The sequence below is a fragment of the Sciurus vulgaris genome (assembly GCF_902686455.1).
Source record: "Sciurus vulgaris genome assembly, chromosome: 7".
Lineage (NCBI taxonomy): Eukaryota > Metazoa > Chordata > Mammalia > Rodentia > Sciuridae > Sciurus > Sciurus vulgaris.
Genome location: NC_136467.1, coordinates 115,208,060 through 115,222,658, shown reverse-complemented (window position 1 = coordinate 115,222,658; position 14,599 = coordinate 115,208,060). Strand labels below are relative to the sequence as shown.

The window sequence follows — 14,599 nt, the reverse complement described above, 5'->3', positions numbered from 1 at the left end:
TTCATGCTCAAAACACTAGAAAAAATAGGGATAGTAGGAACATACCTGAACATTGTAAAGGCTATTTATGCTAAGCCCAAGGCCAACATCATTTTCAATGGAGAAAAACTGAAACCACTTCCTTTAAAAACAGGAACAAGATAGGGATGTCCTCTTTCACCACTTCTATTCAACATTGTCCTCGAAACTCTAGCCAGAGCAATTAGACAGACTAAAGAAATTAAAGGGATACGAATAGGAAAAGAGGAACTTAAGCTGTCACTATTTGCTGATGACATGATTCTATATTTAGAGGATCCAAAAACCTCCTTCAGAAAACTTCTTTTTTTTTTTTAATCTTATGCAAATTTTATTGTTCTTTAAAAATGGACTACTTTCAATGATTTCAAAGTTTATACACAAGTGTAGATGTCAAACTTTCTGAACTCTCACTGGTTGATCAAAAAAGCCTTTGGTATCTACACATTTGAGATTCTTGATTAAATCACAAGGAGGGGCGGGGGAGGGGGCACTCCTGAAAGTCTGTGACATAATTTGAGTTTCCTGAGGCATCACTTTGAATAGCACACACTTAGGGTTCACAACCAGACACCTAATCCCTGAGACTGAAAACCACATTCTCTAATCATGACCCATATGCATTTTATGTGAAGAACTAAATACAACTCTGTTATAAGGGACCCACGAACAACCTGGGGTTTATTTTACTGTGAATGTCAAGGATTTATTTAACTCCAAAATTTTTATAAGGATTTTCAAAAGGTCTTGCTTGCCTTAAAAAAGTGTTTAGAATTCCCCACTTATGGGAAGAATAAAGATGCCAAAGTATTAAAATAATTTGAATAATCATTAATTTCAAAATGTTGGTGCAAGATACATTTTGGATAAAATTAAGGGGTTTAAGTAACTTAAGAAATCTAAACAATTCTGAAGTGCAGTTTTGAAATCATCATAATCTAGAGTCCTATGAAGAGAATATTCTATGGGAATATTTGCATACATTTGTGTACAGTGTTAACAGATTCTCTATTGGAACAATAGAAAAGTGTGAGATTTATTGCATTTGCTTCATACTTTTTTTAAAACGTCTCACGTCCTTCTTCTTGAAAATAGGAGAATTCAAAAAATACAAATCTGTAAAAGGATCCCCTCTTCTTAGTTTCGAAGCAAGTGTTGGCTCCTTATAGTTAATGCTGGTTGTGCACCTACGTTTGGGCAGAGACACTGCTGTACTTTCTGTGTTCTTTTTTGGAGAAAGAGAAAGTTTCCTCATTTTCACTACAGGAGTCAAGGGGGCATTGGTGATATCCTTCAGGCCAGAGCGAGGTGACAGGTAAGTCTCAGGTGGCACACTTGGAGGAGTTTGTGTTGGCTTAGAATCCTCTCTCTCTTTTTCATCTGTATGCTGCAGTGTTCTTTTAGATCGAGGCCTGGTGACTGGTCTCCCATCTGATCTGGTGGCAAGATTTTGAGTGTACTTGCCAGGGGGCAGATAGAGGTCATCAGAATCATCTCCAGAACCACTTGATTCACAGATGCTCTCTTCAGACTTATGGTTGTTTTCTACTCTATTAGAATCAGCACTTACTTTCTGTCGGAAAGGAGTGAGATGAACGCCCTCTTCCAAATTAAAATTGTAAGCATCACTGGAACTGACAGGTCCATCCAATTTACTCTTGGAAATATTTGTTTTAGTTTCATTTTTGTTCCCTTTATGCTTTGATATGGGTTTTGATTTTCTCCTGTTAGCTTTGCTTTTCTCTTCTCTTTTTCTTCCTTTTGCATATTTACACTTACTTTTAGTTTGTTCAGATTTAGATTCCAAAGGAACTTCTTTTGTTTTAGTAAACGTTCCTGGGTGAATAAGCTTTGGTGATAAATTAATTTGGTCCTTGTTCCAATGGCAAACATTTTGTTCTATATTTTCAGGTATGTGCATGTTTATTCCTGGGTCTACATATCTGTTTCTTTCCAATTCAGAAGACTGCCCTGCCAAATGACTGGTTTCAAAGTCATTCAAAGTACTGAACTGACTTAGATCATTAAAATCTTTCTTTAAATGGCGACAGAGAGACACGGTTCTAGGTAACACATCATCAGTAGATTTGGCTTCATCTGAATCAAAATCACGTCTCAGTGTTTCTTGAGGAATAGTAGATATCTGCTCTTCTATTTGTAATGATTCTCCATGTCCTGGAAGGTCAGTTTCTTCAAGAGGAAGTTGCGGTAAATACTTCACAAATAAATCACTGGTGTTGTCGTTTCTATTGGAGTCCATTCCAAGGGATGTATTTCCTGGTTCTGAGCAGCTTCTGTTTGCTGGGAAGCAAGTTTTTCTTTCAGCGCATATAACTGACATGCAAGGTAGTAACACTCTCTTCTCAGTTGTAGGATGATATCTTGGGCTTCTCTCACTTTGGATTTTTCATTTTCCAAAGCTAAAACTAACATTTTGTTGTTTTGTTGGTAATTTTTCAGCAATGTAGAAGTGGTGTTGATTACTTGGCACGGTGCAGTTATGAAGGATTTGCCAAGCTCTGTCAAGTTTTTATTCCTTTTCTCTTTCATTCGTTTCTTCATGTCTTCAAGACTATCTTGAAAGGATTTTTTCTGGCACCTTTCCTTAGCCATCTTCTGCCTATTGGCTGGCTGGGTGAGGTCACGTGACAGGACGAGGCAGCACCCCCCACCCCCGCGAGGCAGCCCCCTCCAGAAAACTTCTAGACCTCATCAATGAATTCAGCAAAATAGCAGGCTATAAAATCAACGCATAAATCTACAGCATTTTTATACGCAAGCGATGAAACAGCTGAAAGGGAAATGAGGAAAACAACTCCATTTGCAACAGCCTCAAAAAAAAAAAATAAAATAAAATACTTGGGAATCAATCTAACCAAAGAGGTAAAAGATCTCTGCAATGAAAACTTCAAAACATTGAAGAGGGCTGGGGAGATAGCTCAGTTGGTAGAGTGCTCACCTCGTAAGCACAAGGCCCTGAGTTCAATCCCCAGCACCACCAAAAAAAAAAAAAAAAAAAAAATTGAAGAAAGAAATTGAGGAAGATCTTAGAAGATGGAAAGATCTCCCATGTTCTTGGATAGTCAGAATTAATATTGTCAAAATGGCCATACTACCTAAAGTGCTATACAGATTCAATGCAATTCCAATTAAAATCCCAATGATGTACCTTACAGAAATAGAGCAAGCAATCATGAAATTCATTTGGAAGAATAAGAAATCCAGAATAGCTAAAGCAATTCTTAGCAGGAAGAATGAAACTGGGGGTATCGCAATACCAGAACTTCAACTATACTACAAAGCAATAGTAATAAAAACGGCATGGTATTGGCACTAAAATAGACAGGAAGATCAATGGTACAGAATAGAGGACAGGGACACAAACCCAAATAAATACAATTTTCTCATACTAGACAAAGGGGCCAAAAATATGCAATGGAGAAAAGATAGCCTCTTCAACAAATGGTGCTGGGAAAACTGGAAATCCATATGCAACAAAATGAAACTAAACCCCTATCTCTAACCCTGCACAAAAATCAACTCACAATGGGTCAAGGACCTTGAAATCAGACCAGAGACCCTGCATCTTATAGAAGAAAAAGTAAGTCCAAATCTTCAACTTGTTGGCTTAGGATCAGACTTCCTTAACAGGACTCCCACAGCACAAGAAATAAAAGCAAGAATCAATAACTGGGATAGATTCAAACTAAATAGCTTTCTCTCAGCAAAGGAAATTATCAGCAATGCAAAGAGAGAGCCTACAGAGTGGGAGAATATCTTTGCCATTCATACTTCACATAGAGCACTAATTTCCAGAGTATATAAAGAACTCAAAAAACTCTACACCAAGAATACAAATAACCCAATCAACAAATGGGCTAAGGATATGAACAGACACTTCACAGAAGAAGATCTACAAGCAATCAACAAACTTATGAAAAAATGTTCACCATCTTTAGTATTAAGAGAAATGCAGATCAAAACTACACTAAGATTCCATCTCACCCCAATTAGAATGGCAATTATCAAGAACACAAGCAACAATAGGTGTTGGAGAGGATGTGGGGAAAAGGTACACTCATACATTGCTGGTGAGGCTGCAAATTAGTGCAGCCACTCTGGAAAGCAGTGTGGAGATTCCTTAGAAAACTTGGAATGGACCCACCATTTGAGCCAGCTATCCCACTCCTTGGCCTATACCCAAAGGACTTAAAATCAGCATACTACAGAGATACAGCCACATCAATGTTCATAGCTGCTCAATTCACAATAGCCAGACTGTGGAACCAACCTAGATGTCCCTCAATTGATGAATGGATAAAGAAACTGTGATATATATACACACAATGGACTCTTACTCAGCTACAAAGAATAATAAAATTATGGCATTTGCAGGCAAATGGATGAAATTGGAGAATATCATGCTAAGTGAGATAAGCCAATCTCAAAAAAACCAAAGGACAAATGATCTCGCTGATAAGCGGATGATGACACATAATAGGGGGGTGGGAGGGGTGCAAGAATGGAAGAAGGAGGGATTGTATAGAGGGAAAAGAGGGGTGCGAGGGGTGGGGGGGAAGGAAATCAATGAATCAAACATCATTACCCTATGTAAATGTATGATTACGCAAATGGTATGCTGTTACTCCACGTACAAACAGAAACAACATGTATCCCATTTGTTTACAATAAAAATAAATTTTTAAAAATATTGTAAAAAGAAATGTGAATTTTAAGGCATCTATCTTTGAGGATTTTTTGAAAAGCAGGAAAGAACCTGATCTCACAAGCCCTAAGTCTCAATACTCTAAGTATTTCAGATTCATGTTCTCTAAAGTGTCAAGGAAATACAGAAAAGATCATTCTTACAAAAGAAGTTAAGAGGAGAAACTGCCAGCTAATAGATATTTTGCCCTATATGGAAATAATCAGTCCCATTCTCATCTCCAATGTGTTCCTCTGATACTTTTGAAAGGTTGTCTTATCCACCATTCTACATGTTAGATTATTTGTTGATGTGCATGCTTGTATTTTTCAACACAAGCCAGTTTTCCCCAGGTGCACCAAAAATAGAATTATGTGAAGGAGAGAAGTAGAGATTTCTATGCTGCAGAATTTCAGACTCCATTCAGAGAGCACGTGTGAAGATGTTCTACATTTTATAGCATTTGAAAGCACTTGGCAGTAATCCAATCCTGAGGCAAATTGGAGCTTAGCAGCACTCATTAAGTCCAACAACAGAGTCGCCCCTGTTGAGGTAGGAAGCGCCATACCCAGGAGGCTTCAGACAGAGCTGAGTCACCTGTCAAGCCTGCTATACTTGGATTTGGAGAAGTTGGAAAATCCCTAACAAATTCTACGTCTTATTTTTTTTCTTTACGATTTTTTTTTTGTAGTTGTAGATGGACAGAATGACTTTATTTGTTTAAATTTTTTTTTCAGTGTACATAGTACTTTATTTTTCCTTACTCAGTGAAGTGTTACTGGGGCCTAATGTTCTCACATAACAGCAGAAAACCAAGAATTCATCATCTCGTAAAGAATTAAGTACAAAAAAAACTTGTATAAATTAAAATGAATAAATTTACAGAGTTTTTGCTTATTTTTAATGTGGTGCTAAGAATCGAACCCAGTACCTCACACATGCTAGGCAAGCACGCTGCCACTGAGCTACAGTCAGCCCCCTTGACCCTATTTTTAAAACCTTGCTCAATGTAGACATAGCATTGCCTACTAATTGGGTGCTCAGGTTCTGAAGTCAGACAGGTTTGGGTTTATAACCTGGCTTTACCAATATTGTGGCCTGAATATTTTGTTCCCCCTAAATTAATATGTTGAAATTTTAATCCCCCAATGTGATAGTATTAGAAGGAGGTGGCCTTAGGAAGTAATGGAGTCATTAGGGTAGAGCCCTCTTGAGTGGGATTAGTACCCTTACATGAGACCCCAGAAAGTTCACTAGCCCTCTTTCTGCCACGTGAGGATACGATGAGAAGACAGCAGTCTGCAATCTGAAAGAGGACTTCACCAGAACTCCACCATGCTGGCACCTGTTCTCATACTATCCAGGCTTCAGAACCGTGGGAAATAAATGTGCCTAGCCAATCCCATCTTATAGATGAAGATAATTCTATTACCTATATTTAAGATGTGTGTTCTTCAGCTGAATTCAGAAGGCTCCAGTGGAATCTTCAGTCTTAACCTCTGGAGTCATGAACCCCTGACAGTGTAATGAAAACGCTGGGTCCTCCCACTTCTCTGACCAGATACATAGAACAAAAATTTTGCTACAAGTTCATGTGATACACAGACTCCCAGTTGCCCACCCAGGTCCTCCTAAGGGGGGCTACAGGCCCTGACTCTAGACAGAAGTCCACACAAATAGCACAACTCCTCTTCATGAAAATCACAGAAGCTCTGACAGCAAACCTGTGTTTTGTCTTTTGAGAGTCTGAGTCTGTCTCGAAGACTGGAAGTCTGGAAGTCTTTTCTGAGACTGAACTAGCTCTGCAGAAACTTATTTTATGATTTTAAGAAATACCTGGGGAGGAAGGAAATGTAATGAAAGGCTTATGATCACATTATCTTAAGCATTTTATTCATCTTTCTGTAATGTAAACTTTTAACTTTTTTTGAGAAACTTAAGAAACAAAACATGTATTTTTTTTTTTCCAGAATTTTCTCTGGATCTTCACTCTCTATTCTCCTATATAAAGAAAGACTAGAGGGCATGAAGAGATTGAGAAGGTGAACTTGGAGGCCAAGGCTGTCATTAAAAAGGAAGAAGGAAAGTTTACTTCTAGTTTTCATTATCTTACTTAAGCCCCACCCCAGAGTTTGCCGGAGGGGCTTACCAACCCACAAGAGTTTGATGGTGTAGTGACTGGAAACACTGAGTCACTACTGGGAAAGAGCTGGTCCTGTTACAGAGGAGAAATACCAGGTTAGCCCCTCCCAGGACTAGAGTAACTGCTAAGTCTGTACTCCCCTGTCAGTGGTTCAGTATGCTCTCCTGATGAACGAAGAAATATTAATGATACCTTTTAAGTATATTGTTGTTGGTTATTGATGTTATCAAGAAACTAGTAGATAATATCTATTGTGCGTGAACAAGGAGTCTTTGTGTCTCTTGGGTGGTTGTACACATTTCCTCTAGGTTATTTTAAGCCAGAGCTTAATTTTTAATAATTCAGTAATGAATCTTGTTTAATCTCTTAATCCTCTTGCCTAATTCTCTTTTACATTAAGGGATGAATACCGAAGAGAAGATGTGGCCAAATGGTGACTCACTCTTCGTTCAGTGCAGATCCCCAAAGGCAGATGGATGAGAAGAAATGTTGCAGACATGAATGAAGCACCAACCACATCCAAACTCAGAAATAACTGGAGTCTCAGTGTACTTACTCCAACTTCCCCTTTCTTTCATGGTACAAAAATTAGTCTTAAAGGTTTGCATGTACTACTCACTTGCTGTACCCGCCACAAAGTATTCCATCATGAGGCTGACCTTACTAACTCAAAGTCATAGACTACTTCTTTGAGCTGTTTAGCTAATAGTGGGGATAGAGCACACTGAGTCATCTACGCTCTCGCCCAGTCCCCTGAGAACCCAGGAGATTCATTTGCTTGAGGATTGGCTAGGATTAGCAATGTAGAGACTGGCTGTGGAGCAGGGCTTGGAGCAGGTACACTGTTTACAATTTGAGCTAGGGAGCTCTGGAGCCTCAAGGGAAAGACTGTCTCCGACTGGTTGAATGGAGCCTGATCCGCTCAACTTACTCCATATCTACAAAACCCCCAAATGGTGCCATGGTCACGTTCACGGTGGTTTGTGTACTCACTCACGTACTTCCTGTTTCTGCCTGAGCAGTGAAGTGTGTCTCACAGCAGGGTGGGACTTGAAGGGTCCCTGTTCTAGGACCACTTGGATTTAGTTCCTTTTGAATTAGACCTAGAAAGCTCCAATCTCTTTCACCACATTCCTTACAATCCTGTCCTGCCTTGAGTACAGAACAATAAAATAGGAGCTTCCTGTAGGCCATGATTGAGGGGTACCAGAGGAAGCCCCTGCCGGAGGAAACTTGCCATATGGCTTAACATCTCTACAGGACACCCTCCTTTGAGGCAAGACAATGAAAGTAGCTGCTAAGCAGCAAATGAGCTTTCAGTGATCTGCCATAGATAGCTATTCTCTACCTTTGACACTTTATCAAATTAGTTTATCAGACTTGTTCAATATCCCATTTGGAACTCTTTCTCTCTCTCTCTCTCTCTCTCTCTCTCTTTCTCTCTCTCTCTCTCTCTCACACACACACACACACACACACACACACTTAGAGTGGCACTGTGCCACTAGTTACTTTTTCCCTTCAAACATGAGGCTCCAAACTTCAACCCTCAGAATCATGTGTGTGTGTGTGTGTGTGTGGTGTGTGTGTGTGTGTTGTTGTCCATGTGTGTCTGTGTGTATATGAGTATGCACACATGAAAATGCATGCGCTGCGGTTGAATTCAGCTTCAATCCCCACTCAGTACTTTCCCCAATACTTTTTTTTTTTTTTTTTTTAATTTTTAAGACTAAGCTGCTGATGACTGGCTTCGAACTTTGTGCCTACCTCACAAATCGCTGGGATTTCAGCATGTGCCACCAAGCCCAGCAAGAATCCTGCCTATTTCTGCTGTGGATGACTCTAGCCATCCTATTGGAAAGTATCAAAATACAATGATATCATGAACCAGTCCAGCTTTACAACTACATTCCTCAGCTGGTTCAGAGGCTGTGCTCTTCCCCTACTATTTGAAAGCAAAAGCCATATCAAGACGGGGAGAACTTGTTTAAACATTGTGACCTCTTAGTGATCAAACCAAAGGAGAAGAATTTTTAAAGAGTTCGGAAGTAGTGGGTCATCTGGTGTAGAAGTCCATGTCTTCGTTCATGTACTCATCTTCCCACTCCAACCACCCCCATCCCCAACCTGCTAGATCCTCCCGCCCCCAAACCCTCTCTTGCCACACAGGGCTGGCTTTCTGAATCCATTTCTGCTTCAGCCAGCAGTGGAACAGCCTGATGGGCATACTGCAGATGTGTCTGCAGCTCTGTTCCCCGAGTCAGTATAAACCAAGTCGAAAAGGCTTTGTCCCAGCAGGGGTGGAGGGTGGCATTTTTGGAGGGCCAGTTAAAAAAAAGGAGAGTATTGGGCTGGGGAGATAACTCATTGTTAAAGTGCTTGACTTACCAAGCACAAGGTCCTGGGTCCGATCCCCTGCACTGCAAAAAAAGAAAAAAAAAAAAAAAAAGGACGTATCCCCATGCTTCACAACTATCCTGCGTCCTCCAGTTTGTCTTCGTGACACAACCAACATTTTAATTTCCCAAAATGTAAGGAATAAGAAATAAATATTCTAATAGAACCCCAGTGGGCTGGGGATATAGCTCAGTTGGTAGAGTGCTGCCTCGCATTTGCAGCACAGGCCCTGAGTTCAATCCCAGCCACATAAATAATTAAATAATAAAATAGAACCTCAAGCCAAATGGAGGAAGAGACACACTCTTCTGGGTGCCAGCCCTGCCACTAGATGATTTTCGGTTCTATGGGCTGGATTTCAGGAGTGCACTACCAGGGGCTCAGGATTCGGGCAGCATTCCCTGGGTCTTTTCTGCCCAGCCTTGACCCACAGTGTCAGGACTTCCTGTGTGTGTGTGCACAGCTGGGTCCACCACTTCTCCACCTTGAGGAAGAGCCCCCTCCACACCTCCCAGAACAGTGAGCATATAAATTCCTGACAGCAACTGAACTAATGTTTCTGTGTCAGGTATCCAGAAGCATACTGTAGTTATAAAAATGAAAGAAAACTCATGACTTCTTTGGATGATCTCACAAATAAGTCATGTAGATGACTAAGTTCCGGAATAGAGATACAGGTGATGGATTATGGGCACATAGAGGAGGGGTTTTTAACTCTGTCTAGGGAGAGGAGAGTCTCAAAGAGCTTTGGCTGCAACGAATAGAACACCCAAGTTCAGTGGCTTAATTAGTAATGATATTTATTATCTCATATACAAGAAGCATGAAGGTATGAAGTTGGATACCAATAAGAACCAGGCTCCTTAGCTGAGCATAGTGCACATGCCTGTGATCCCAGCAACTTGGGAGGATAAAGCAGGAGGATTACAAATTCAAGGTCAACTGGGGCAACTTAGAAAGACCCTGTCTCCCAAGAAAAAATAAAAAGGTCTGGGGGCATAACTCAGTGGTAGAGCACTCCTGGGTTCAATCCCCAGTACACCCCCCACCACACACATACACAAAACAAACCAACAAACAAAAAGTAATAAGAAAAAAGAGCCAGGCTCCTTTTGTCTTGTGTGTGGAGAGAGAAATCATTTTACTTTAAAATCCTTTTACTCTAAATCTTCTCCACTGTGAATTTAATATGAGCGTTTTATTCTTATATCCATCATTTCTGATCCAGCAGTTCTGGAATTCTCCAGTAGATAAAATATATCTCAGGGTTTTTAAAAAATTCAATAAGTCAGGCCAAATATGTTTACTTATGTGACATACATTAAGTCAGTACTTTTCAGTTCTACAGGCATGTCTGTACACTCCTGATTGTCTAGACCTTTATAACAATTGTTCTAGAGTACAGGGGTCATTTCTTTTGTGCTCTAATAAAAAAGACAAACTAGGTCAACTTCGTTTGTCTTTGAAATGTTTTAGGAAGATAAGTTAAGGGCACAGTTTTTTAAAACTGCTTTTATTTGTACAAAAACAACACGTGTGTTTTAGAAACTGTGGGCCATGGAAGAGGTTGTACAAGCTGGAGCTGTAAAGATGGACAAATGGGGCTTCCTGAAGTTGCGCAGCACACACCTTGTGAGGTCGCGTGTGGCCACCTGGTTCTGAACTCAGAGCAGGGATGAACACAGGACAGTTCACAGGTATTCCGCCACCCAGCAACAGCATGAGCACTTGGCTTAACTTCCTTTCAGTTTTTCTTCTAGGTACTTTATATTTTTTAAAGGTGATTGATAATGTATACCTGCTTTAGAACTTCCTTCACTTAATAATTCATCATGAGTCTTTTAAATATTTAATTAAATATTTTTGAAAACATCATTCTCGATGGCACCATATTTTACTGTTTTACTCAACAAACTCTCACATGGCATTTTGTATGTATCAGCCACTGTCTTATGATCATTAAGAACAGTAACTCATACAGTGTTGCACAGATATCTTTGTCCCTCGAGACCTCTGCCCTCTCTACAGCCCTGCTATGCACCCAGGAGGCTGACCTTTGTAAACTGTGCGATAGCTTCTGTGTCCTCTAATTTCCTTGAGGTTGGCCAGTGGGGAGAGGTGGTGGATTAGACTGCCATTCCCAACTAGACTCTCTCCCTCTCTCCCTGTGTAAGGATTTGCTATGTGAATTTGCTATATAGACAGAGAGACAGGCCAGTGGTAGAGCACTTTCCTAGCCTGCATGAGACCCAGGGTTCTATTCCCATCACCCACCACTGCATAAAAAAAAAAAAAGAAAGAAAACCACAACAGTGGGATCCCAATTAGAATAAGTTATACTCCAGGTCTGTATATGTCAAAATACACTCTATGTCATGCATATCTAAAAAGAACAAACATTTTTTAAAAAGTTTTTAAGTCTGCTTTATTTATTTGTTTTAAGCTCAGTCACGTGATATGCTTTGACCAACGGAATGTTTGTAGTCTTGACATGAGCAGAGGCCTGGAATGGACTTGCAGGTTTGTCTTGGCCTCTTGGTTGCTAGTCCCAATATGAGAGGCCTATGAAGCAGACCTAAACCCAACCCAAGACCTGAAGCCAAGCTGCCTTAGTCAACCTGGAAGTGAGAAAAACAAGTGTTCGTAGTCGGCAGCCTTTGAGATGTTAGGGTTGTTTGTATGCACCAGTTTCGCAGCCAGGAGACTGGAAGTCAAAGTATCTATGAAGGGTTGCTGGGCAGTATCCTTTCATCCACTCCTCTCCCCACCTCTCTCTCCAAGTCTCCAAAAACTGCTCAATTGCTCCCTACGACTTCCTGTTACCACCCTAGACTACTGCATCCAGGCTTCTTACTTCCCCATACCAGACCCTCAGCTTTGTAAAGAGGCCTTTCAGTAAACTCTCCTCAGTTACCTAGTTTGAGTGTCTCATCTGTTTCCTGCCTGGACTCTGATAAAAATCCTCATAACCATCTCATAAGGGAGGCGCTCTTTTACATATGAGGAAAGTGATATTCAGAACAGTTAAGTAACTTATGTCACACAGCTAGTAAGTGGTGGAGCTGAGCTGTGGACCAAGGCAGACTAGATGATACTCTTCAGTATGCTATGTAGGTCCATCTGCCACTGTCAGACCTGTTACAATGTATTTACTCATCTCCATGTTAGAGATTTAGATGGTATTTGTATATTTGTTATCACATTTTTTGTTTTCCTTTTTTTCCATTATGCATACTGCTATAATGAAAAATTTCTGTATAAATACTTGCTCATATTCAGGGTTAAGCAAATTTCTAAAAATGAAATAGTTGTGTTAAGGGGATGCCTTTCTCGGATGGGAGTGTGGCTTAGTAGTAGAGCACTTATGCAGCATGTACAAGGCTCTGGGCTCAATCCCTAGCACCATAAAATTTTTAAAAGGAGTGGGGAGGGCTGTGGTTGTGGCTCTGTGGTAAAGTACTTGCCTACCACGTGTGAGGCACTGGATTTGCTCCTCAGCACCACTTTCAAATAAATAAATAAATACATTGTGTTCTACTACAACTAAAATATTTTTTTTAAAAAGAAAAGAGGGCTGGGGAGATGGCTCAGCTGGTAGAGTACCCCCCTCGCAAGCACAAAGCCCTGAGTTTGAACCCCAGTGCTGCAAAAAAAATAAAAAATTAAAAAAGAAAAAGAGTCTGAACTTTCTTGTGCCTCAATCCTTTCTTTTTAAATTGCATTTTTACTTTTACTACAAAATTGATAAAGCCTTGAGATTCAGTAAACAAAATCCATGTACTATAGAAGTAAATATTAGGACATGAATATTCTTATAATTCCAGACTCTTAAAAAACTGTGGGCCAATATCTGGGAAGTTCTTTTTAATAACAATTTATAGTAATTTTTAATTTTTCTGATTAGAAAATCAATAAATGTGTACAGTAATAATGCATAGTAGTAAAAAGAAAAATCATTTTTAATGCATAATTCATACCATGTGTGCATGTGGGTAAATAATCAAATAAACATAGAAGCACATCATGCATATAGTTCAGTAATATGCTTTTTCACTTAGCAATATAAATTGTCAGGAGCATTTTTCATGACATTAAATATTTTTTATAACATCAGCTGCATAGTAATCTCCTATAACTGCTTACTATTCTAAAGCAACATACCATTGTTTATTCATATAGTTCCCTAAAACTACATTTGGATTATTTCTTCTTTTTAACTACAATAAATAAAATTCCCCAGGATGTAATCATTAAGATACATTTGCACATATCTCTGATTATTCTCCTAAAACATATTTCTATATAATTACTAGATCATAAACTATGCATGTTGAGAAGGCCTTTGATTCTGACTACAACTGGCTATACAGAAGGTTGCCATTAATACTCCACCAGCAAAGGAAATTGTTGCTTACATATATATATATTTATTTATATATATTATATATTTTTATATATATTTTTATATCTATAAAAATATATAAATAAATATATATTTATATATAAATATATAATATATATAAATATATAGTATATACAAATATATAGATATATATAAATATATATATATTTTTTGCTAATGTGATTAAAAGAAAAGAAAGAAAAGGAAGGGAGTGAGATCTATTTTTTTTTTTTTTAAGTACTGGGAATTGAACCCAGGGCCTCACACATGCCAGACCTGAGCTATACCCCAGCCCTTTTTAGTTTTGACTTTGAGACAGTTTCTCCCTAAGTTGCCCAGGCTGGCCTCAAACTTTCAATCCTCCTTCCTCAGCCTCCCCAGGAGCTGGTATTACAGATGTGTGTCACTACGCCCAGCTTTTTTTTCAACTTTCACTTACTTACTCAGGAGATTTAATTTTTCATAATTTTGTTGTCATTTGTACTTCTGTGGCAAATTGTTTATGTCCTTTGCATAAGTGGGTTTTCCTGTTAGCATGTCTTTTCCTTTATAATTTGTAAGAAGTCTTTTAAATTGTCTGTCATATGGGCAGCAAAGGTTTTTCCCACATTGTCATTTCTATTGTATTGCTTACAAATGGACTTTTTGCAGAGTCAAATTTAATCTGTTTTTACCCTATGGTGTCTGCTTTTTGTGTTATATTTAAGAATGTTTTCTTTATGGGAAGATCATGTAAACATTTACTGGTTCTTCTGTAGCTTTGTTTTTTACATTAAAAGTTGTAAGCTATCTGAAATTTATTTTGGTATTTTGGGAGAGGTAGGGACCTGATTTTTACTTGCATTTAATGATCAATTAATTTTCCCAGCATCATTTACTGAATAAACCATCATTGCATAATTAACCTGAACTACTTTTTTTTGTAGGTTAATGT

General features: G+C 39.0%; 1 protein-coding gene across 1 annotated transcript; it reads right to left on the bottom strand.

Annotated features, from left to right (window-relative positions):
- Positions 1–373: 373 nt before the first annotated feature.
- LOC306665852 (shugoshin 1-like) lies at positions 374–2,634 on the bottom strand. Its single transcript, XM_079147452.1, is given in 2 exon segments — positions 374–2,289; positions 2,292–2,634. Coding segments are annotated over 2 exon segments (1,575 nt in total). The 5' UTR covers positions 2,632–2,634; the 3' UTR covers positions 374–1,054.
- Positions 2,635–14,599: the final 11,965 nt, after the last annotated feature.